The sequence below is a fragment of the Papio anubis genome, chromosome 3 (genome assembly GCF_008728515.1).
Source record: "Papio anubis isolate 15944 chromosome 3, Panubis1.0, whole genome shotgun sequence".
Classification (NCBI taxonomy): Eukaryota; Metazoa; Chordata; class Mammalia; order Primates; family Cercopithecidae; genus Papio; species Papio anubis.
The window spans coordinates 130,747,074-130,773,677 of record NC_044978.1 but is presented as its reverse complement, the minus strand read 5'-3'; the positions used below and the strand labels follow the sequence as shown (position 1 = coordinate 130,773,677).

The window sequence follows — 26,604 nt, the reverse complement described above, 5'->3', positions numbered from 1 at the left end:
AAGTCTTTCAGACTATGAGCTGCAAATATGTTTGTCTTTATTCAGTATGGTGCTATGTCAGATTATTATTTGCCCTTGGCAAGAATAATGAACAAAACTAGGGCATTAACTGTAATCCAAAATGTAAAAATCAAATTTTGAATAAGCGAGGAATAATTTCAAGGTGAGATTGTAGTCTCCCAAGGCCTGACCTTCAGTGACAAAGCTGTAGTCTTTGACCTGAGTTGTTTTCTTCACTTTTTCTGGGCCTTGACCTTGGGCATTCTGATCTGAAAGGGTACACTGTGGGGTCACCGGGATGTGTTCTTTAGATGTTGGAGATTGTCCCTTTTCTAATAACAGATGAACCACCTGGATAAAATAGCATTTCATTAATTAAGAAGAATGTTAAGAAAATAGATACATTTTCAGGACTTAACAGTATAAAATCATTTAAAGTAACTACCAAATTTGGTCCACCAAATGAAGAGGGAGAAAAAAAATACAGAGGAACAAAAGCAAGGGGTTGAAGGTTCCAAAATCAAGTTTTTATTACATTTCTGTATAGAAAGATAAATGATTAAAAATATTATAAATATAATACATGTTAGAAATGTATGATAATGGCCAGGTGCAGTGGCTCATGCTAGTAATCCCAGCACTTTGGGAGGCCAAGGAGGGCAGATCACCTGAGCTTGGAAGTTGGAGACCAGCCTGGCCAAAATGGTGAAACCCCATCTCTACTAAAAATACAAAAATTAGCCAGGTGTGGTGATGGGTGCCTGTAATCCCAGCTACGTGATAGGCTGAGGCAGGAGAATTGCTTGACTCTGGGAGGCGGAGGTTGCAATGAGCCGAGATCATGCCATTGCATTCCAGCCTGGGTGACAAGAGCAAAACTCCATCTCAAAAAAAAAAAAAAAAAAAAAAAAAAGCCAGGTGCGATGGCTCCTGCCTGTAATCCCAGCACTTTGGTAGGCTGGGGCAAGCAGATCACTTCTTGCCTAGGAGTTCGAGACCAGCATGGGCAACATAGGGAGACCCGCGTCTCTACAAGAAATAAAAAATAAACTAGCGAGGCATAGTGGCACGCGCCTGTAGTCCCAGCTACTTGGGAGACTGAGGCAGGAGGATCACTTGAGCCAGGGAAGTCAACGTTGCAGTGAGCCGCGATTGCACCACTGCACTCCAGCCTGGGCCTCACAGCAAGACCCTGTCTCAAAACAACAACAAAAACTTCCAAAGACCATTATAGATAATTTGGTAAACTCCCTGACTCAAAATGTACTTCAACAAAATAAATGTTATGTTCAGGCTAAAGAATAAGAGTGAAAATCACTAGAAATCAGATGTTTATACAACAAATTTAAAACGCAATTTCCACCCCTCCCCCATCAGATCTCCTTGGTAATGTAAACGCTAAATATGACATAGAAAGTCAGCTTCCTCAGTAAAAAATGTCTTGTAATACTTGCATTTCAATTTGGAAGGAAAAAACAACTCAGATAGTTATATACATCAGACTTGGTTTCTGGATTAGCTAACAAATTTAGAGATCTCAGTGAGAACTGATTTTATTCACACATTGTTTTGCTCTTCTAAGGTACTGTAAAAGGTTGGTGTAATGATCTGTTACCTGTCCTGTATTTCTCAGTGTTTCCACAGCTTGCTTATGGGTGGCTCCTTCTAGACTAACTCCATTGACAGCTAGGACGCGATCACCTAAAAATTAGGCAGTTATTTTGAAAGAAACAAATCATAAATAAAAATCCTACATGTTCTTTTAAATCTTATGGCCTTATTTCATATTACTTAAATCTTATGGCCTTATTTCATATTAATTTGTTTGAGGAGAGACTCAGGCAAACTCTGGAAGAAACTGTGTTACAGAGTTTCTTTAATATGTTATTTAATTTATTCCCTAATTTTATGGCTAATGTTAAGTATATTTTAGAACAATAACTTTACAAAAATAAATTTAAATCAAGAGAAAAGATAAGTTGAACTATAAATATTTAGAGATTGGAGGAAAGTTCCTAGTTAGTTCTTACTAGAACTGTAGACATCAGGCTGGGTTCAGAGGCTCACGCTTGTAATCCCAACACTTTGGGAGGCCAAGGTGGGGGGATCACCTGAGGCCAGGAGCTCAAGACCAGCCTGGCCAACATGGTGAAAACCTGTCTTTACTAAAAACACAAAAATTAGTCGGTGGTGTGTACCTGTAGTCCCAGCTACTTGGGCGGCTGAGGCACAAGAATCACTTGAACCCAGGAGGCGGAGGTTGCAGTGAGCCGAGATTGCACCACTGCACTCCAGCCTGGGTGACAGAGCAAGACTCTGTCTTGAAAAAACAAAACAAAATAAACAAACAAAAAAACAAGTGTAGATGTCAGTGTTTTTACAGCAATTTGCTTCATAGTACATGTAAAATATGAATGAAAGCACTGTCTAGATATTTTCTTTCCTTTTTAAGTTTTTTAACTTCCCACACAATGTTGATGTATAGATATCTTCTGATACTAGAAAATAAGCTGGGAAGAATAGTTTTTGAAATGGCATCAAAGAGTTTCTTAATGCTACAGTTTTATAATTGAGTATGTTCTTATTTCATATTATAAATTTGAAGATCAGTTATCAACTTTATAATTCCTTATCTATTTGCTATAATATTCATGTACATAATTCCTACATAATGTAAACACTATACCTTTGTGAATTCTACCATCAGACTCTGCTGCTCCCTTGGGAATAACAGCTTTCACATAAATGCCACCATGTCTGACACTTGTATTCACACCTCCCTAAAGAGAAAAAGACAAAATAGTATTTTATAATATGAAAAATTTTGCACTCTCTTTCAAATCTCAGGCCTAGAAAGGATTCAATTCATCAGCCAAAGCAGTGGCATCCCATCAGCACATGCTGATGTACAGTATATTCATTAGTATACTAATGAGGGATAGTATCTTCATCAGTATAATTCAAAAATAATTTTATCAAATAGCCTATACTCACATTCTAACTACCTTAAAGATATATATATATATATTCCTTGGGAACTTCTAATTTTAAGATACTAACATGTTTACAAGGTATTATATATTATGGAGAGTATATAGAAATATACAGTCTTTAATTACTAATAATGTAGTTTAGAGATATATAATCTATGCTTATGTAGAAACTGTCAAATATCTAAAAAGCATTGCATTAATTTTATAATTTGCAAGTTTTATATTCAGATAAAGCAAGTATTAAATCTATGGAGAAAAAAGTAGTGTTTGTCTAATTTTTTTAAAATCACAGGAGAAAGTGACTAACAAAATTTTTAAAAAAGTTTTAAGATATAATTCAATTTTAGGATTCTGGAAATATTTGATGTGTCCCTTTTGATGCAAAATAATTCAATTAAAAAGTTGACATACAATAGGCTGCTGGAAATTAAAGAAGAGAAAACATTTGAAAACCTTGTCAAACAGTACCGTGACACTTATCCCCAAGCTGTTATCATTTTTAGCCAGTTCAACCTCAAAGATATCTCCAGGCTTAGGAGGTGATGAAGAAAAAGTTTTAAAATTCGTTTTATTGGATGTATTCACTGAAGAGGAAGATTCCTTAACAAAAAAAAAAAAACAAACAAAGATTTCTTGTTAGAGTCAAAATGAATTATAATTTTTTTTTTATTTATTTTTTAAACCTAGCTCAGGACAAAGCTGACTAGAGTCAAAATGAATTATTACCGAAAGACAAATATGTGTTTTTGGAAAAATTAAGAAAAAGCAAGATATTAAAGGATACAGTATAGTCAAAGAACATAAAGGTTGGAAGAGATCTTAGAGATCTTCTAGTCCAATGTATTCATATTTTATGGTTGAGGAAACTGAGTCTAGAGATTAAAGAGCTTGCTTCAGGTCAAACTGCTAGATATGGTAGATGGGAGTCTATACAGAATGCAGTTCAAACTTGGCTTTTATATAATCCTGGTCCAATGCTTTTTATATTCCTAAATTTACAAATTAGTTTTATTTCCTTTAATAATCAATATATATCAAGCAGTAGCTTTTAACCCGAGCCTCTAAAATGAGGTTTCATGTTTACATTACTTATATTAATCCAATAATATAAACATGGGAACAACAGCTAAGCCCATTTAATAAGAGTATAACTCTTATGAGGAAGGTTGATTTTTCAGTAAACGAAAGGCGTAAGATTTTTTTCTAAAACTGCTTGTGAATTTGGGTTTAAATTTATATCATTTCTAGGAATAAGCTACTTTCTTTCTTCCCTTCCTTCCTTATCTCTCTCCCTCCTCTCCTCCTTTCCTTCCCTTCTTTCTGTTAGGGTCTGGCTCGATCACCTGGGCTTGTGGGCTCAAGCAATCCTCCCACCCAGCCTCCCAAGGAGCTAGGACTACAGATACATGCCACCTCGCCTGGATAATTTTTTAAGAAATGTTTTGTAGAGATAGGATCTCCCTATGTTGCCCAGGCTGATCTTGAACTCCTGGCCTCAAGCAATCCTCCCACCTCTGCTTCCCAAAGTGTTGGGATTATAGATGTGGGTAACTGTGCCCAGCCAGAATGAGCTGTTTTCAATGTCATTATTATCATTCATTCAGAACTTCAGAATAATTTAGACTATAAATAGTAAATTCAAATGTCCATTATATGAACTATTTAGAAACAATTTTCAGATATTAAAACTCTCTTATTAATATAAACATTAATATACCAGAGACAACTGGTAAGAAAACAATTATAATCTGCATATTCCTTCTTTGGGTTATTAGACAGCAACTTTGCAGAGTCATAGCCATTTAAAGTTATCATCCAAAGCTGTGGATTTCTCTGAAAGTTAGCATCAAATGCAGTAGCAATTAGAAGATATAAACTATTTCTTTTTTCCAGAATAATGAAAGTATCTTGTAGATTATTGTGCTCTGTAATGTATTTGCTGCTATTTTGCTTTGTTAAATGAGAAAACCAAAATATTAAAATTAAACTATGCCTTTTTTGGTGTTTGATGATCCTGACTGCTGGAGTAAGTGGCTTCATCCATGTCTGAATCTCCACGGTCCGAGTAATCAGTTGCATCAGAAATGCCTGGCTTTTTAGTTTTGCTTTGGTTACTATCAGTGGAAGTCTTTTTCTCAGTGGCTTTGGATATTATAGATGGGGAAGGGCTGCCATGCTGTGATTCCTGCCAGGTTTGGTCACCTAAATGGCTGACAAAGAAACCATTAACCTGGCTCTGAGATAAGCTGGCACTCTCAGTCCTGGAATCTTGAGAACTCAGGCTTCCTTCCCGAAGGCCCCCAGACAGCCCAAAGGAGTTCTCGGAGATGTGCCTCAGGGTACCACGTGACCAGTGGTGATCCTTGGAAGAAGAATCTGTAGCACTGTCTTGCATGTAGGAAGACTTCTTCATGTAGTTTTTCATCCCATTGGTGAGATGCACAGGAGTAGAAGGCACTAAAAGTCAAAATCCATCAATGAGAATAACAAGTTAGTGACACACATGCTTGTGCTTACACACATACACAATGTTTCCTGAAGGTTGTTGGAAGGATTTTATAAGGATAGCACATGCAAAACACCATCAGGTCATGTGTTTGGTAGACTTTCTTTGTCTCTCTCCTTCGGTCATTCTTGTGACAACCTCTATTGAAATGCATACCCTTTTCACCTTAACTGCCCATTTCCATTCTCCAAGACCCACTTCAAACCAGTATCCTCTGTGAAGACTCTACTGATTCCATAGATAATTTCTATTTTCTTAGTATCCAACATACTTTGTCCTTATTAAATAGTTATTTGCACACTTACTTTATATTGACCTACTAGATTGCATTTTTTTGGACTCCAAGTGATTATCATGGAAGGCAACTCCAAATTGCTTATATATAGTTCTTATCAAAAGCCACTTTAGGCCAGGCGCAGTGGCTCATGCCTGTAATCCTGTAATCCCAGCACTTTGGGAGGTCGAGATAGGCAGATCACTTGAGGCCAGGAGTTCGAGACCAGCCTGCCCAACATGGTGAAACCCTGTCTGTACCAAAAACACAAAAATTAGCTGGGCATGATGGTGTGCACCTGTAGTCCCAGCTGCTCAGGAAGCTGATGCAGAAGAATCACTTGAACCCGGGAGGCAGAGCCTGAAGTGAGCAGTGATTGTGCCACTGCACTTCAGCCTGGGTGACAGAGCAAGACTGTCTCAAAGAACAAACAAACAAAAAGCCACTTTAGAAAGCTTTCTGAAAACATAAACCACCGAAGGCACATGTAAGGGAATTAAAGATGGGAATTTATAAGAAATTAAAAGTTTTATGTAGTAATTGACAACAAGGGAAAAATTAAGAGTAATGAGCAACTAGAGAGAAAATATTTCTGACAACAAACAATAAACAAAGAATTAGTATCCCTAATATACAAAGAGTTGCTAAAATTCAACAAAAAAGAGGTTTTCAAAACTCCCATGGAACAAGGGATATGTAGACTGGAAATTCAGAGTAAAATACAAATAGTAAATATATGAAAAGTCATTCTCACTATTGCTCAGGGGTCTGCAGTTTAATGCAGTTCTCTACTTATTTGGCTGACAAAAATGAGAATGACTGATAATTTCAAGCACCACTGATGGTATGAGGAGAAAAGCACTGCTATATCTACTTGGTTAGTCTATAAATTGGTAAAACTTTTTGTAGTCCAATTTGGTGGCACTTGTCAAAATTTTAATGTACATACTCTTTTATCTAGTTCCAGGCAACTAACCTCTAGAAATATGTACATTTTCAATGGTGTGTTAACAAGCGTATTTATTGGAGTAACATTTATAATAGAATTGTAGCTAACTTGGATACATAACAATAGAAGAAAAGTTAAATAAGTTTTGATATGTCTATAACATAAATATAATGTTGCATTAAAAAGATATGCATGCACATGGATAGCAACAGAATATGTTAAGTAAGCAGTTACAGAATGGCATTTAGAGTATAAGACAGATTTTAAAAAATAAATAGTGTACATATATGTTGTTTTATATACACACACAGACACACACATACATCACATATATATCTATTCTACACAGAAGGCTACATGTACGCCAAAAAGTTTCCCTAGGAAATGGGGTAAGGGGACTTTGACTTCTTATTTCATACGTTTTGTATACATTGGATTTATTTTTAATAAATGAGTATGTATTCTGTAACTTTAAAAATTAGCAAACAAAAACAAAACTAAAAACCTTCCTCTTTGGTGCCTAACAATTAACAGGGGTAGCTAGAATACACATTGGTGATTTTCTAAGTTCTTTTGGGTTTTAACTCTTTTCAAAGTGACACTACAAAATAGTTACATACCATGATAAGATTCACCTAGCTTTCTGAAGAAACAATTTCACAGATGTATACTTTTAACGTTATGCTTTTAATTTTTATTTAGCATGGACAGAAAAAACAAACCACACAAAACTCTGCTGATAAGAAAAGCCTCCTCTGATCCTCACAATAGGTAAAGTTCCTCTGTTATATGCCCTCTTGGCACCTTGGGCTTCTTGTTAACACTTACCATAGTTACGATTAAAAATCTGTCTAGTCAGACAAGAATACTTGCCTCCCCCGATAAAGAGTAAGTTCCATTAGGGCAGAGTTTTTTTATCTTGCACATCACAGGCACTGAAGAAATGAATGTTGAACATTCAAATGTTGAACAAATGAATAAATTTTCTATAAAACATCTATTGAAAGCATGAGTAAGATGGAAATCCCTTAGAGCTTTATTCAGGGGGCAATACATTTATTCTGAATTCCTATGATCCTTTTGGTTAAAAAATGGTCAATAATGGGACCCAATGAAAAATCTCTGGTCTTGGCTGCTTTAAACTTAGAAGTATGTTACAACATTTCCAACTGCAGTTGTCTTCCTTTGCCTAATGTGACTAAATTATAATTAGATTATATAAGGCTCCCGTGGGCAGTGGTGGTGTCTTCTATTTCCCGTCTATCCATTGTGTTTGCTCACAGTAAACAAGTGTGTAACATATTATTTACATATGTACATATACAGACATACAAAATGCATATAATATTCAGTAAGAAGAAACCATAGTCAAAATGACTTATCTATATTTTAATAAGATTTTGTCACAACATACAATATGCTCATGTTTTTCATCTTCTATTTTATCGTAAGAATCCAAAGCTATGTCTAAAATTCACTATCTAAAATTGTTTTTCGGCTAATTTTTTTTTACTAATTCTTTTATGTATTTCACAGTATCTTTGGCATGAAGGTAACTTACTTGTATCTAGCACTTCAACGTTTTTGAAGAACAATATTAATGACAGCTAAAATTCACATTTAAATGCTTCATATGCACCAGGCAATGTGCTCATTCTTTACATGCATTATCTCAATTAATTTTCATAATCTATAGGATAAGCATGTTTATAGTCACCATTTGATATATGAGCACAGTGAGACTTAGAAGGTTCATGTGATTTGCTCGAGGTGTACAGTTTTAGGTGGTAGAGACAGAATCTGACCCTGGATTCTGTAACCCTCTCTGTTTCCCACTGCACTGTTCTATGCCACAGGGGCTATGTGTGCTTCTTCCACAAACACTGTGCTACCGCTTGATCCTCATAACAAATAACTCTGTGCAAGGCAGACAAAGCAGGACAAAGATCACTGTCTACTCTTTAAGTAAAAACAAAAGAAAACTATGGCTCAAGAAGACTTAAGTCATACACCTAATAAAAGGCACAGGTGAAGCTCAAATGCTGGTCATCTGATCTTCATCAAGTGCTTTGTCTCTAAACTGCTAAAGACTGGCATAATGAGACAAAATGATATATTCTTGTTTTAAAATTTCTGGGTTTTGGTGGTTGTTCTTTCCTTTTCATAATCTGGTTCAGGACAGGACTTTAGATATAACTGTTATGTAATATTAACTACACAATGATAAATGACTCTATCTCTGATTTGAGAAAGGAGATGGAATACACGAAATAATCAGAGTTTACTTAAGTTGCATCAATTTTGTACACAATGAATCCACTTTTGTGCAAATACCACTAAAAAGGAATGAGACAGAAAAGTGACATAGAATACATAAGAGACATTCACAACATTACCTTTGGATATCTTTTCTTTTGGCTGAGAGATAACAAGTGTCACATCTTCAGGTGCATTTTGCAAAATTTCAATTGCAGCATGGTGGCTGACTCCCTCCAGACTCACACTATTCACAGATATCAAACGGTCTCCTGTACAAATAGAGAATCCAGTATTTTCAACAACAAAGATACATTTATTCTGAATCTTAGAAATATCATCTCTTTCTCAATGTTTTTGTTTGGCCTAAGTTCCATTTTCTCCACCCATGCAAATTTATGCCTGTCAGAAAATACTTAGAAAATTACCAAAATGTAAAGTACCTGGCTTCAAGCATCCATCCAAGTCAGCTGGTCCTCCAGGGGTAATTGAACTGATAAATATGCCTAGGTCCAGTCTTCCCATCTTCTCCCCACCAATAATTTGAAATCCTGTAAAACAACACATTTAAAAAAGAGTTTCATATTGCTGCTTGCAAAGACTAATGATTAGCCTGCCTGAAACACAGAAATGTGGGGGCTGTTGATACCAAATGATTAATAGGTAACACATATTAAATTTGGTGGAAGTATTTCTTGTAGGCATCTCATATTTGGCATTTGGTGGACTGGGTGGGTAGGGTGATGGGCTTGTGAGTGGGCAGCCAGTCAGTATCTTGAGATCAGAAGTGAGCTGGTGCTGCAATGCCAATGCTATGCTATAGACTTTTCCTCTGAATCCTCAAGAATCATAGACCTTCAAGAATCTCACAGTGACTTACCCAAGCCATACTTTGCATCTTTTTTCAGGTTCACCAGGGTGATCTCCCTTTCTGGTGAAGATACTATGCTCCATCTTTTGTGTAGCACATCTATTGGGAATTTATAATTTAAAAATAAATATAACATGCTCAGGCATTAAGACTGTCAGTTTGTTTTAACAATTTAAATGTTAACAAAGTATGTTAATTGCTCAGTCACTTAAACATATATTTTAAGTTTACTGATACTGTTAACATTTTACATTTTTATAGTGATTTATAATTTATAAAATGACTACGTATTACATTTATTCTTCATAAGCTATCCTTTTGAAATAAGTGTATTTCAGTTACAAATGATTAAATAAACCTCAATAGGTTAAATGATTTGCACAAATTTAGTCAGCTAGTACAGGAAAGAGCTGAACTTTTCAATTTAGGTTTTCTGTCTGTTACACCACAATCGACTCCCTGAATTTGACAGTGCTCAATATATTAAAACATTCCTTCTAATTAGTGGTTGACATTTAAATTTATAATTAGTAAAATATTCTTAATAGGTTCTTGAGTCAAATAGCAAGAAGAAACTAGATTTTTTTTTTCTTTTTTTTTGAGACAGAGTCTTGCTCTGCTGCTCAGGGTAAGTGTAGTGGCACAGTCACAGCTCACTGTAGCCTCGACTACTGGGCTCAAGCAGATCCTCCCACCCCAGCTTCTTGAATAGCTAGTATGACAGGCACGTGCCATCACACCTAGCTAATTTTTTATTTTTGTAGAAATGGAGTCTCTCTATGTTGCCCAGGCTGGTCTTGAACTCCTGGCCTCAAGTGATCCTCCTGTCTAGGCCTCCAAAAGAGCTGGAATTTCAGGTGTGAGCCACGGCACCTGGTCAGAAACTGGATCTATTTTTAATAGTCCTGTTAATAATTCCTTGTCTAGCACATGTACTCTCAAAGGATCTTCATTTATTTCAAATTCTATTTGTGAAACAATCTTGCAAGTAAAGGGATTTTTAACCATTGTTTTGCAGATGAGGAGTAACACTTTGTGACCTGCTCAACATAATAACTAGTATCAGTGCCCATTAAAATGCCTGAAGTCAGTACTTGATAAATCCTAGTTAAATAAATTGAATGAATGTCATCATGAGAACTAGAATTTATTTTTTCTTATTTCCACTAGGTTTTTTAAAGTAGGCTAATCATTCACAAATAACTTCTTAAACCAATAAATATGACACTTAATTGACATGCTTATCAAATTAATTCATCCACTTTGCAATTCAAGCATTTACACAAACACACACACACTTCCTAACATCAATTACAATGACAGTTCAAATTGGTCTGTGTGTGAAGGTGTTGGCGATGGTGAGTTTGTTCAACATATTCCTAAGGATATTTTTGTAAAGTGAATCTTCAAATTCAACTCTACATACTTCTCAAGTATATTGAAGCTTTCTAAAAATGAGAGGTTTTGGTTTCACTAAACTGTAAGCCAGAATTTCCTTAAACCTTGGTATGCATTTTTGTAACAACCAAATCAGTATGAAAACAGACTTTATTTCTGTATGTGCAACATATAACAACCCACAGACTTAACATTGTATTAATATGTCACAAAACAAATAGTAATTTTGTCACAAAACTTGTATTGATGCTTAAATGATGTAATGTGATACTTCATATTGTATAAATAAATTCTTTTAATTTCAAAAGACAGTAACAACAATAATTTCCTCTCAGGAGTGAATTAGCCTTCTATCTCAATACTGTTTTGGTGCAAGTTTGCTAGCTCTCTGTAGAGTATATATTCCTATTCTGTTGTTTCTTTTTGACCCAAAGTTAGTTATTAGCAATAAGAGTAGTGGTAATTTGGCATTTCTAATGATTTTATTAATTAAATTACAAAAAGTATCATTGGACAATGGTGTGAAATACTTTACATATTAGGTAATCCTAAGCAAAAGCCCATCCATTATTTAATGCCTTGCTCAATGAGTTTAAGTATCCAAGATCCTTTTATCAAAAAATAGGCAATTAGCTCTATTTTTTAGCTAGAACGAATACAAAACAACACAGAACAAAACCCATACGATTAAATAAAACAAATAAGGGGGTGAGGTCACATTAGGAATTGAAATCAGTATAGCCTTTAAGTGACCACACTGATGAGGTGGTAAGAGAGAACATGTTAAATCAAAGTGCTTTGTAAAATGATTAAATGATGATCATTGCTTTAAATTTCCATTTCCTCCTTCAAGTTTCACATTTAATCACCCACTGTTCAGGAATTGGGATACTTGGACACTGATGAAATCCATTATTCTATGATAGATACTTAATATGTCCATTAGGCATACAGTTCCCAGAAAACAAAATTCCAAGCAGTAAAGACAGAATAAAATGAAAGAAGAAAGAGAAAATGGCTTAAGGAGACTAATGGCTGAGTTGCTCTGGTTCTCATCCCAACTGAGAATAAAAAGGCACTAAACTGTGGTAGGTTTTAAACATCCCGACAAAGTCATCAAAAGTTGAAAATACCCTAAGTCAAAAATGCATTTAATACATCTAACCTACTAAATGTCCTAGCTTTAGCCTAGTCTAACTTAAATATGCTCAGAACACTTGTGTTAACTTATAGTTGGACAAAATCATCTAAAACAAAGCTTATTTTTAGAATAAAGTGGTTACTATCTCATGTAATTTATTGAATACTGTACTGAAAGTGAAAAACAGAAGGGTTGTAAGGGTACTCAAAAGACAATTTTTACTGACTGCTTATTTGTTTTGCACCACTGTAAAGTCAAACCATGATAAGTTGGTGACCATCTACAGTTTGTGGTTTGGACACTTCAGGAAGCAACATGACAAACTTAGCTAAAAGTTACTTTTCAATTGCTGTATAATAATTACAGTAAAACAAGAAACATTAAAATCAATTTTACGTAATTCTTGGAAAAGTTTTACATAGTTTTGTTTTTACTCTTATAAAGGAAAATAACGACTGTTATTTTTTAAGTTGAGCAACTTTTGTTTTTGAAATCACAATTAATCAAGGGATTAGAATCCTTTCCATATTACCTTTTCAAAGCGTGAGATTGGAAGAATCATGACTTTTTTATCTTTTCTTTCAAATTTCAGGCTGGGCGCGGTGGCTCAAGCCTGTAATCCCAGCACTTTGGGAGGCCGAGACGGGCAGATCACGAGGTCAGGAGATCGAGACCATCCTGGCTAACACAGTGAAACCCCGTCTCTACTAAAAACTACAAAAACCTAGCCGGGCGAGGTGGCGGGTGCCTGTAGTCCCAGCTACTCGGGAGCCTGAGGCAGGAGAATGGCGTGAACCCGGGAAGCGGAGCTTGCAGTGAGGTGAGATCCGGCCACTGCACTCCAGCCCGGGCAACAGAGCGAGACTCCGTCTCAAAAAAAAAAAAAAAAAAGGTAAGAGTGAATATAATACCTTCATCCTTGTTCTAAGTGATGAATGATTTAATATTAACTGATGTTGATTTATAATTTTCATCTAATAATCCTGACCAGCAGGAAAAACACTGAAATTAGAGTAAGAGGTCCCATATTTGGCACATGGGCAAGTAATTTTACTTTTTGATCCTTAGTTACACTATTTGCAAAAACATGTTTGCCATGCTTTATTATGTGAAAACTTGATTCTCAACAGAGTACTAATTCAGGCTACTTGGCCAGATTCAAAGAGAGTTTTGAGGAAAATATAGCCTTGTTTGCAAGCTAACTGAGGCATACCTCTATATGAAGGTGGATTGGCCCTACTGTACAGGGCAGGTGAGATTTTAAGGCTTCTGAAGGTTTAAATAGAGAAACTACCCAATGTAAATTCATGCTCATTGGCTATCCAATGTACATTCATATTCTTTTTCACCATAACCTAAGCTAAAACACATTAAAAATTCTCATACTTGAATAGGTTATTATCTAGCTTCTTTCAAAAGTTTAGCAGGGAGAAATAATACTTAGGCATGATCACATTATGAGGAGGTCTAAAGAGTAGATTACAGCGTAGACTCTAGAAACAGATTGCCTTTGTTCAAATCACAGCTCTACTACCTGCTAACTTTGTGACCTTTTGCACAACTTAACTCTCTATGCTTTGGTTTCTCATTTGTGGGAAAAAAAAAAAAATAACATTAACGCTCACCTCATAGGATTGTTGTGGGCATTAAATAAGAAATAATAAAAAATGCTCAGAACAGTGCTTGGCACACAGTATGTACTAAATAACTGTTACGCAATAATTACTACCATATGGACATGTTAATAACTAAGGCATTTCACGTATATAGGCATTCTACTACCATATGGACGTGTTTAACGAAGGTATTTCACATATACAGGCATTCTACTACCATACGGACATGTTAATAACTAAGGTATTTCAGGTATACGGGCATTCTATTACCATATGGATATGTTAATAACTAAGGTATTTCAGGTATACGGGCATTCTATTACCATATGGATGTGTTAATAACTAAGGTATTTCAGGTATACAGGCATTCTACTACCATATGAACATGTTAATAACTGAGGTATTTGAGGTATACAGGTATAAATTCAGTTCATGTAAGGAGTTTGATCACTAGAAAGCTATATAACAGGATTACCAATTTAGGTCCAAGTATAAGTTAAATAATTTTTTCTTTAATGATAGGCCCTCATATTGAGGACTGATACATTCAAAAATAAAATGAGAAGGAAAGAAACCTTACCTTCATTTGCTATGAGTATTTAAGACATTGTGTGTAGTTTTACTTTTAAAAGCAATTTTAATTCCAAGAAAATTTTTTCTCTCTTAAAGAATTAGTATGTGTATTTTAATTAGAGAATGAGAATTATACAAAATAGCACTCTGGTGTTTGACAGTTTTGACCTAAAAAACCCCAGTAATTCTATATAGTTCAGTCTTATGCCTTCTGTTTTACCCTGGCTATAGGAATATTGAAACTAAATTTACAACTTCATCAAGTTTAGATGTATTAGTAATTTTAATTAACAGAATGGCTTCTTTCTTCATCAGGCTTTTAATTATTTCAACTTTAGGAGTCTAAGACTGAAACATTTTTGGAGGAAAGTAGTGTATAGATAGTAGTAAAACATTTTCTACTCATGAAGTTGTCAGAAAGATCAAATAAGATAATGTATATGAAAATACTTTGCAATTTAAATTCTAAAAATTTTGAGGCCAGTGATGTTCAAGTCACTGGACATTTCTGGTCTTCTTCCTACGATTTTGTTTCTTAGATTCCTTCTAAACTATAATCTCAGCATTTAAAGTCTTCAAAGTCTCCTCATAATATTTAGCATAAGATTAAAAACTGGTCCTACTTAGTTCTCAAACTTCACCCTGGCCCCCACATGCCACCATACTGAGACTTCTGCAGTTCCCTAAATCTCTTTTCTCATGATTCCATGTCTCTGACCATGCTATGCCCTTGATCCGGAATGCTTATCTTTATTGTTCTGTCTGAATAAATCCTCCTTTCCCCCCAAGATTCAGCTCAAGCATCCCTTTAAAATAACTGCCTCAGTTAAAACTCTTTTTAATAGAAATTATCTCTCACCTGAACTATTATCTTAGCTTCCCAATTAGTGTCCTTATCTCTAATTTGTCATTTCATCAACATTAGCCTCAGTCAGAGGTCCCATTACATCACCATGATGCTGAAAAATACAACTCTCCTTTAACTTCAATGTAAGATTAAATCCTTGGCATGGAACTCAAGACTCTTCATTGTTAGGTCCAAGACTATCTCATTAAGGTACAAGAAAAGAGAAAAGAAATGATGGAAATGAGGGGAAAAATGTTTTGTAAACCTACCATTTTCTTTTAAGGGTACTTGGGATGAAGAATTTCCAGAACTATGCATAGTCATTCCTGTGGCAAAATTAAATTATTAGACATTTCATAAGATGGTCAGATGCTAGATATCGGAGTAATTTCTTCTGATAAGTTCATAAAAATCAATAAAACAATAAGGCAGCAACATTTTGTATTTACATTGAGAAAACATCCTCCAATGGGCATTTTCACTATTTTAAATAGTAGCTAAGAATAATAACTTATTTTGCAGCATAAATTTAAACACAAACATATTGTTTCTGAAAGTATTTTGATATATCAAACATGAAAATGATGAAACTGGAATGAGTTTTTCATTTGTTCAAGTGTTAAAAGAAAATTCATTATTCAAATAGTAAGAATGAATAAATACAAAATGCAGAAAAATTTCCTTTTAAGAGTGTTTTATGTTTTCTGTAGAATATTTACTATCTTCCTTCTGATATGTAATGAATTTTCATGTAGACCAAAGCCTTCTTAATGAAAATAGTTTAGAATGTATGAGGCCCCGTTATATGTGAATATACTTCGAAAAATATTTCCTAAAAGATCAATCTCTTAGCCTATTTTCAACACATAGTTACCTATAGAATGAAATCTTGCCTTTTATCTCCTTTTATCTAAGTTTTTTTTAACTGACTGAAATTAAATTGATGATAGTATAATCTCTGAAAGCTGCGAAAGCCTACATTAATAAAGTAATGTTGCTTCCATAAATATTTATGTATTATAATGCAGAGTTCTCTTTTGTCTTCATTTACTCCACATACCCTGAATCCAATTATAGAATATAAAAAGGAAACTGTGGTTAATTAGAGATAAATTAACAAACTTTGGGCCTAAGAAGAGAGTTTAGTAGTATTTCGTAAGACAACAGAAGGGAAACAATCCTCGTTTCCCTTTCGTTTCCCATGCTGTTTCATATTTTGAGTAGTAGTTCAGATCTCTGTGCTTAAAAGATCGACTCCAGTGCATTTCCCTTTTAAGGTGCACAAGACAACAGGAAACCTGAACTATTTATCTTAAAAGGTAGCGTGTGTATGTGCATATATATAGATATATATGCACACATGCATGCACACACACACACACACACACAACCTCACTTAAATAATATGCCCTGCTATCTGGGAGAATTTGAAGAAACTGAAATCAACTTAAGCATTTCTACCTATACATCATAGCATATTTCATAAAATTATCTAAGGTTTTAGAGACAATTTTGTTCCTGCTAAGCTGAAAGCATCCTAAGTAAGTGTTTCTCCAAAACTATAGCATTACCAGAGTTCACTCACATTGGCTTGAAAGGAAAAGCCAAAAAAGGTAATCTAAAGTAATGGCACACGACAGTCTTAGTAAGACTGTCACGGCTACTGTGACCAAGAGAAGCTAACAGACTGGGCGTGGTGGCTCAAGCCTGTAATCTCAGCACCCTGGGAGGCCAAGGTAGGCAGATCCCTTGAGTCCAGCAGTTCAAGACCAACCTGGGCAACATGGTGAAACCCTGTCTCTGTAAAAAAAGTATAAAAAGCCAGGTGTGGTACTGCATGCCTGTAGTCACAGCTATTCAGCAGGCTGAGGTGGGAGGATTACTTGGGCCCAGGAATTCGCGGCTGCAGTGAGCCATGATCACTCCACTCCATCCTGGGTGACAGAGTAAGACCCTGTCTGAGGGGGAAAAAAAGAGAAGCTAATAGTCTGTACCATGAAGCAATCACTTGTTAAATCACGTGTTACTTTGATTTGGTGCGTTTTAAGTAGCCTAAAATTTATATTCAGTTTTGGCAATTAGGACATGGAACCCAAAATAATTTGATAATTAAGATGATCTTGTTCACTTCCCTCTGAGCATGAGGTACGGGACAAAGAAGGTAAGCTTGTTTTTGCTGACCTAGAACATATGCTTGCCCAGGGTCTTCAATGGATGAGGAGTCTGATTCATGTTTCCTCCTTTCAGGACTTCTATTTAAACTCGCAACAGACTTTGAACTGAAGAGGGAAAAGGAAGGTAGGAGGGAAGTGTTAATGTAAAAAAATATGGTGAAAATAATAAAACGTCAAAACAAAAAGAAATGTATGAAATGTAGAATTTACAAATATGTAATTGGCTTAGTTAATATGTTCTTACTTATTAAGTTTTGTGACTCCTGCCAAAGATTCTGCATCAGATCTTGACATCTGGTGAGAAGGTTTTCCCACCAACTCTGCAACGGTTTGTGGTGGGGGTTCCATGTTAACAATGACATTTTTCCAATGTGGATAGAGAGAGGCCTGACTGAGATCATGGTATGATTTACTCATCTCTCTAGGCTTTTCCTCCCATGAAGCTTTGTCATTCTTCTCTTTTGAACTGTTCTGCAATGGCTGGTAAAGCGACAGCTCTGAGCAGGATAGCCTCTTCAGAATCTCAGCTTGAACTGATAAAGGTCGAACAGCAAGTTTGTTGAGGGTGCTGCTGGCCAGACTGCCAGTGCTGATTGCTCGTCCCATATTAAATCCTCTAACAGACTCTGCTTGGAGATTCAGGCTCCTAAACGAAGCTCTCTCTACAAGGAAATAGGATTGCTTTACATGATGGAAACGCCACAGTACCTTTATGAGAATAATTATGTTAATAAAAAAGCAGCATGTAGTTTTTAATCATTTTGATTGCCAGCATAAGTAGGTAGCTTTCAAAGTGTGGCAATCAGGGTTTTAAAAAGGAGGGTTGAAGATCTGGTTTTCATACCATATCTTCATCTCATTAGCTTTCTCTTAGTTGCAGCCTACTCAACATTTCCTGCTTCATCTAATGATTTTCTTGGACTCAACAATGTTTGGGGGTAAGGCTTGCTGACACCAAATTCCTTATAGGTTTCATTCAGAAATAAGAATGACATTTAACACAGAAATTTTCAATGCTAGTACTGTCTCTGCTAAAATATCAGCACCCAAGAAAAGGGAGAGGGAGAGGTAGAAATGAAACCTGGATGGGCTGACATGGTGAACACACACCTGTAAAAGCTATGCAGAGGAGTTTTGCCCAGAGAGTTTTTAAAGCTTAAGGCAGATTGTGGTGATGGTGAATTGCATACTTTAAATGGGTGAACTGTATGGTATTGAATTATATCTCAATAATGCTGCCACAAGAAAAAAAAAGCATTTATGGCAAATTATTCCTTTTGTTATTTCACTATTATGCCAAACCCACCTTCTCACTGGGCTGACTTAATGATTTATCTGAGGCAACAGAGGAATGGGAGAATCAAACAGTACTAATCTGTCTGTTTTAGTATCTGTAAATTAACATGATCAGGAAGCAGGGCACCTCTTTATGCTTCAATTTCTTTCACTCCCAAATACACATCCAAAGTTGTCTTATAGAGGCTAAATTTACAGATACTTTATAACAAGTGTTTGGCTATTCTATTTTGTAATAACCAGTGTCACAGTGATATTTTAATATTTGAGGCTAATAACAAAAGCATTGCAGTATATGTAAATGAAGAATAGGAGCGCAGGATTTCAAATGATTTAGTTTTTCATGCAGTTAGTGACCCACATCACAAGGCACTACCTTTGATCCCCTCTGGAAAGCAGCAATTCTATGTTGTTGCATTCTACATGGAATTAAGTTTGACTGCTACATACAACAACTGGGAACTTCCTTTTATAAAGAAAATGTCTCCCTTGAAGAAAAAGGAGGAGGAGAAAGAGGAGACAGAGGAGGAGAGAGGGAGGGGAGGAGGAAGAAAGAAAGAAAATATCAAATGATTACTGACTTAGATTCTTGGATTGTTTCATTTATCTTCTACTTCCTAGGAAGATTAATAATTGATATTTTCTCTCAGGCACAAAGAGGTAGGAAAACATGAAAGGTTTTTAATCTTCATGCATCAGAATTAAGTTTAAAGAAACATGCCTTATTGTCACTAGGAAAATTCAATTATCTCTCTCTGAAATGGAAGTGGGCACCAAGTTACAACAAGACCTTAAAAAACCAAAGATTTTTAAAAATACACCTTCATTAAAAATTCCCATAATCAAGCCGGGCGCAGTGACTCAAGTCTGTAATCCCAGCACTTTGAGAGGCTGAGGCGAGCAGATCACGAGGTCAGGAGATTGAGATCATCCTGGCTAACACGGTGAAACCCCGTCTCTACTAAAAATACAAAAAATTAGCCGGGTGTGGTGGCGGGCGCCTGTAGTCCCAGCGACTCAGGAGGCTGAGGCAGGAGAATGGCGTGAACCCGGGAGGTGGAGCTTGCAGTGAGGTGAGATCCGGCCACTGCACTCCAGCCCGGGCGACAGAGCGAGACTCCGTCTCAAAAAAAAAAAAAAAAATTCCCATTGTCCCATTGTCATATTTACCTCAAAATATAAAGTTTTCATTACAGCAAACAACACTATTCTATTTTCATTTACTTTATGAGTTGCCTGTAATCAAACAAGTAAAATGAAGTCTTCAGAAGGAAATGCCTTTACACCCAGCAGATTTCTCCATCCTTAAAGAAAATATAGACCAAATTTTGGCAGGAATAAGGATAGCTGGCTCAGTTTAGTCAGCTTTGTGAACATATTAGGGAATAAAAATATATTCAAATCCATTTGTAGCCTACTCTTGGATATGGGATGGGATCATAAACCAACCATTTATCTGGTATTTCCTACTGCCTTTTACCTGGAAAGAACTGCAACATGGATTAGAATGAACTTGTATCCTAATATTAATGTTTAAAATTTGAACACAAAGGCTTGCTAGCTCCATACTTAGTCTGCAATTCATACTTCCTAATCTGTTTCTGCTCAGTCCCTGCTACCATTTTGTGATTCCTTATATCGTCAGCTTAATCATATTCTCTTTTTAGGAGAGGGACTTCATTTATTCTCTTATCCCATAGTACTGTGCACTTACAAACAGTAAATGCTCAATAACTGATTAATCTTAAATCCATGCAAATCAGTTCTTGGGAAATTCATCAAACAGAAAGTGTACTGGATTAGGAATTAAGAGATATGACCTCTATATATGACATGAGGGCAAAACACTATCTTCTCTGAACCTGTTTTGCCATTAGTAAAATTTTGAACTTAATGACCTGTAAGGTTCTAGCACCAATATTCTATGACTCTAAAGAAGCAGCATACATTTGTTAGCCCATTAACCTCCCACAGATAACACCAGTTGTTTTCACTTGTAGTACAAATAAATAGGCAGACAGTTACTTATAAGCCAAGGGGAAAGATACAGATCACACCATCTTAAAGTGCTTTCACATATGAGAGCAAGGATACATAGCTGTTGTGATCCTGGGGGTAAACCTGTGATACATATATATATACACAACAGTATCCCCAGCCCCCACTCCATGGATGAAGAAATTGAGATTCCAAAAAGTCACTTACTTTGCTAAGGTCATTCATTCATCTACTACTACTGCTGCTGCTGCTGCTGCTGCTACTATTACCGCTATTACATAGTGTAGCAGCATATAGTATAGTAGTAGTACTATCTTCTAGTGGTAAAACAATGTTGATGATGGTGATGACAATAATGATAATGAATACTTCAGTAAATATTTACTGAATATTTTTTTGCCAGGTAGTTTTAAAGGGTTCTACATGTATGAATTCATTTTCGTTTCACAACTTTCTGATATAGGTATTATCTTACGGTAATCATTTTATAGATGAAGTAACTAAGGCAAAGAGTTTAAGTAGCTTGCCCAAGGTTTTAGGGCTTGTAAGTAACACAGCCTAGTTTACCACTGGCAATTTGGCTCCTGAGCTCATGCTCTTAACTGCTATACTATATTGTTCTTCAGTATAAGAAATGTTGAGGATGAGAGACTAACTTCAAACTTCTGTCTTCTGATTCTGTTCACTATACTACAACCGTAACGAAGTAACCTTCAGTTGTTATGGATTGTACTGAATAGAATATTAGTCAAAGTAAGAACGGTGATGGCTCTAATAGGTCTGATATTTCACTATACTTTGAAAATATATAAGAGCATATAAACTCTCTAGCAGAGCAAAGCAGAAAGAGAATAATGAGATTACTTTATAGCAGTGGTTATTGTATTTTAGCATGTGTAAAAATCATTACTGAGTTGGGAGGCCAAGGCGGGCAGATCACGGTCAGGAGTTTGAGACCATCCTGGCCAACATGGTGAAATCCTGTCTCTCCTAAAAATACAAAAATTAGCCGGGCATGGTGGCAGGTGCCTGTAATCCCAGCTACTCTGGAGGGTGAGGCAGGAAAATCGCTTGAACCAGAAGGCAAAGGTTGCAGTGAGCCGAGACTGCACCAAAACAAGATTTCGACAAGAGAAAAACTCTGTCTTAAAAAAATAATAATAAAATAAAATAATAATTACTGAGGAAAGCCTGTTAAAGTACATATTCTAGGGACAAAATTCCCAAAGACTATAGCTCTCTGAGTTTTATGTAAGTTCCCGGAATCTTCATTTTAAATCAGCATACAACCTCTACCCCCATCATGATTCTGAAAGGTTGAGAAACATCTAGTCATAGGTTGCCATCGCCCCAGTCTGCTCTTATGGGGAAAATATTTTCTGAATATGAAACAGTTTGGGTAAAGAATTCATAGGACCCTGCTGCACAAGGTCATCAGTGCTATTCCATTACATTTTTAAATCACATACTTCTGACTGTTTCACTTATACCTGTAATAATTTACTATGCAGAATTAAATTTTGTATAATTTTAATCTCTAATTGCAGAAATCACCAAATCAGTTTTATCTCTCTGAAATTTAAACATTTCAGTTCTGATTGAGATATTTTTTCAGAGTCAGATTAGTTTCTTCTGCTGACTCTTTTTCAAAAGAAAGTAAAACCATTCTCCTGACCATTTATATTAGGCACTATGATTATCCATCTCAATCTCAGAACAGGGATGCACCCAAGTAAAACAAATAGGTGGTAAATCTGCCACCCAGAAAACTATCCAGTGTGTCCCTTCACTGTCCTGTTCTGGATGCATACTTCCCCCATCGTCTGCCTTGTTTCCTATATTCTTTTCCTCATCTCTAAAGCCTTTCCATTTATTTTCAAACTACTTGCATTATTTTTATCCTTTATATCCAATTCAAGTGCCACCTGTCCAGTACTCTAGTCTCTGATTTCCCTGTTCTAACAGTATAGGTCATAAAGTCTGTACAATATAATCTGTTATTGAAATCCTGAACTTTTATTTTATTTATTTATTTTTTTGAGACGGAGTCTGGCACTGTCACCTGGATTGGAGTGCAGTGATGCGATCTCAGCTCACCGTAACCTCTGCCTCCCAGGTTCAAATGATTCTTCTGCCTCAGCCTCCCAAGTAGGTGGGATTACAGGTGCCCACTACCACACCTGGCTAATTTTTTGTATTTTTAGTAGAGACGGGGTTTCACCACGTTTGTCAGACTGGTCTCAAACTCCTGACCTCGTGATCCACCTGCCTCGCCCTCCCAAAGTGCTGGGATTACAGGCATAAGCCACCATGCCTGGCTGAAATCCTGAACTTCTACTGTGTATTACTGTTTCAAGCATGTTGGTCTTACCTTTCGAAATATTGGATAAGTTTACTGAGGGTAGAGAACATGGCCCAAACTTTTATAATGTTTATATCAACTAGCCTTTCATTGCTAAGCACAAAATGGACATTTCAACAGGTACTCCCTAGGAGTCTTCTCTCAGGGTGAACATGAAGCTGAAATAGTGGTTTCATCTGTGACACCTTTATAGACTTGATTTAGCCATTTAACATGTATATACACTGTAAGTTTTCATCCTAAACATGGCAGTTCTTTTAAAACTTGATGGCAAAAATTCTGCATATTCCCAGGAGTCATCTGAAATAGTCTGTTTCTCCTTACCAATATCTTGGGCATCTTGGTTGCTCTGTCTTGCTCTCATCTGTAGCTGGAACTTATGCTGGGAAGAGCAGAGGTGCAGCAGGTACTGGCATACCTTACCGTTGTCTGTCTGGAAGGCATGTTTTATTCCATCTGATGTATTTTGCAATGTGATTTTCTTTTTCTACAATATTAACCAAGGGTATTCATAATTACAACAAGTAGAGATATTATTTATATTTCCTGTTATTAGGCACTGGGTGTTGACTTACATCTAATATAAATATAATCCTATATAGTCATGTATCACTTAACAATAAAGATATGTTCCAAGAAATACATCATTAGGTGATTTTGTCATTGTGCAAACATCCTGAAGTGCACTTATACAAACTTAGATGGGATAGCTTACTACTACACACCTAGACCATATGGTGTAGCCTATTGCTCCTAGGCTTCAAACCTGTATAGCCTACTAAATACTGTGGCAACTGCTTGTGTAGTATATATCTAAACACAGAAAAGGTATGGTAAAGGTACAACATTATAATCTTATGGGACCACCATTGCTCATGGTCAGTTGTTGACCGAAAAGTCATTACATGGCACATGACTGTATTATTATAAACAAATGCAAGAAATAAATTAATTTTGTTTGCCACTTTCAGAAATTGTAGCCTAAATCTAGATTGTATATATCAGTCATCAACAAAGGAAACTGATTCCTTTGAGAAGATTATTGATATTTTGAATTTATGGTAATGTTTACAAACACCAAAACTGTTTGGAAAGGAAATAATAAATACGTGTTCTACTCTATTGGGTAAAGAAAATGAAAGTTTAACAAGATTTTTTTATTAATATATAATGATAAGAGCTGTGATTCAGTCAAGTAGAGGCTGGGTGGCACAAAGGCTGAATAGAAGTTGTGGAAAATTAAAGAAAATGTGAGATGGAGAGGTACTGGTAACATAACTGCTGGGTTGAGAGATAAAACACATTCATATTTAGAGATAGTGATTTGTGCCAAATATAGGGAAAGTAGGAGAATCACCAAATCAGTTTCATCTCTCTGAAATTTCTTGAGAAATGAACATCTCTTGTGGAAGAGAGCATACTCAAATTTGTGACCTATATAGTGAGGCTTGCTGGTGACCCATGCCTTAAGAGACCAGTGTTCAACATGTCGGGGATCTAAGACTAGTATCACTGGAGAATCACTTAAGTTCAGTTAGACTGTACTCTAGCTCTTGGCCACTGTGCAGATTATTCTACTTCATGTCCTTTGTCTTTATTTCAAATGTGGAAATAGGCATGGAAAAGCCAAATTTAGTAGGCTTACAAGAGTTGTAATAATAAGAGTATTACCCAGACTTCAATCATGTCATCTTTACAATTTCTAGCCTTGGTTATTTATAAATTTTTCAATGGACTTTTCTTACTTGTATAAATTCAAAGAAACTTTAGAAATAAAACAATGTTGCTAAATTCTAGCTAGATATTGTTGCCAATTAAAGCTCCAGGATTAAATCTGTTTTCTTTGTTAGAAACAGAAATCAGTAAGTATTAGAGAGGAGCTAAAGATACAGTAGCAACAAACTAGTATCTTGATTATCAGTAGTATACCAAGTAACTCTTCAAATACTTGGAGAACATTTTTTCTTTCCTAACAAACAAACCACTTAACCACTGTCAGGGAATTTGCAAAGACACTGAACTCCATAGTTGTAAAACTCTCTCACTGATTCAAGCATTAACATGAAAGAATCTTCTTAATTGATCAGTCAAAAGAACTGCAGAACCAGTACCTATAATAAAACACCCAAAGGCAGCAAAGATCACACACACAAAAATGCAGAGATAGGTTAGAGGTTCATATTAATTATGAAAAGTGATAGTATAGATGATTTAATATCTAAGAAAGATGTATAGTTTTGAAACACATACGAAGAATATTTGATTCTCTCCAAGTGTTAATGGATGGACTGGATAAGAAATGTGCTTGAGAGAACTCAGTTGTGAGATATGAGAAGACAAATGGTAACTTTTCCACTTCTCCAGAGGTTAGCGGAAATAAAAAGGAGGGTTAAAAAAATAGAGTTCTGTGTTAGAGAAAGAACTTCAGGATAAATGAATGCTATTAAATATAGGAATACTTTGAGTGGGAATGTGAACCATTCTCTATTCCCGCAGATCTTTAAAAATGAACGAATCATGGCTAGTTCTATATATGGGCGTCAGTGTGGTAGCTTGGCAAATTACATAGAGCTGAATGCTGTGTGATTATCTGACTTGTCGCCTTTTCAAAACGGTCCAAACTGGATTTCTACTTAATTAATCTAAGGTTTCCTTCAGACGTGGGCTCTGCCAGCATTTCCACTGGGGGAAGGTAAATTAAACCCAGGTAATTTCCTGGTCCTGACAATCTTGAGAAGATGTGGGTGGTCCGGAGAACATATTATTTGGCAATCTTGTGATATCTCTTGGTTTCAATCAACTAACCATTAGGTCTAGAAATGGTCTCAGTGTTGAAGATTATCCAGATTCATCAGGACCTTGGTAATTATATAAACACTGTTTTGCTAAGACTATACTTTAGCCTAAATATGAACAAAAGGTATCAGTAGTTCCTGAATACCACTAGGAAAACAAACATCTGAACATATTAATATTTTTTATTCATCTCTGAAGTTGGCCAATGGAACTGTAATGTTCAGGTATCCCAACTAGGTCCAAAATCAAAATATGCCTTTATCGCTAACTATCTTCCATAAGCATATTATTTTCTAAAAATCATTTTCTAACTTTATCTCTATAGAAAGCTCTACACCAAAAATCTAAAACTGCAGAAAGTCCTGGGACTAATTCATAAAATGCAGTAAGTCTCTGTACCTCTGAGATTCAAATAACAGTTGCTACGAGGGGGTTTACTATTGGGCCAGACAAGGTTCACTAGGGTTAAGATAATTATCTATCTTAAAAAATATTAGGAGGATTTCTCCATGTGAGACGTTACAACCCTAAAATAAGTTCTGACTTATTCAGAG

At 35.8% G+C, this 26,604-nt stretch overlaps 1 protein-coding gene across 1 annotated transcript in view; it reads right to left on the bottom strand.

Annotated features, from left to right (window-relative positions):
• PTPN13 (protein tyrosine phosphatase non-receptor type 13) overlaps positions 1-26,604 on the bottom strand; it is a 222,809-nt gene that overhangs the window by 51,687 nt on the left and 144,518 nt on the right. Inside the window, exons 17-28 of the mRNA XM_031664826.1 lie at positions 23,579-23,741; positions 17,843-18,260; positions 17,606-17,703; positions 15,694-15,750; positions 9,859-9,948; positions 9,422-9,529; positions 9,119-9,250; positions 4,987-5,450; positions 3,462-3,593; positions 2,687-2,780; positions 1,616-1,701; positions 192-351 (exon numbers count right to left, since the gene is read on the bottom strand). Of these exons, the coding sequence (XP_031520686.1) occupies positions 192-351; positions 1,616-1,701; positions 2,687-2,780; positions 3,462-3,593; positions 4,987-5,450; positions 9,119-9,250; positions 9,422-9,529; positions 9,859-9,948; positions 15,694-15,750; positions 17,606-17,703; positions 17,843-18,260; positions 23,579-23,741 (2,002 nt within the window). The remainder of the gene's footprint in view (positions 1-191; positions 352-1,615; positions 1,702-2,686; positions 2,781-3,461; positions 3,594-4,986; positions 5,451-9,118; positions 9,251-9,421; positions 9,530-9,858; positions 9,949-15,693; positions 15,751-17,605; positions 17,704-17,842; positions 18,261-23,578; positions 23,742-26,604) is intronic.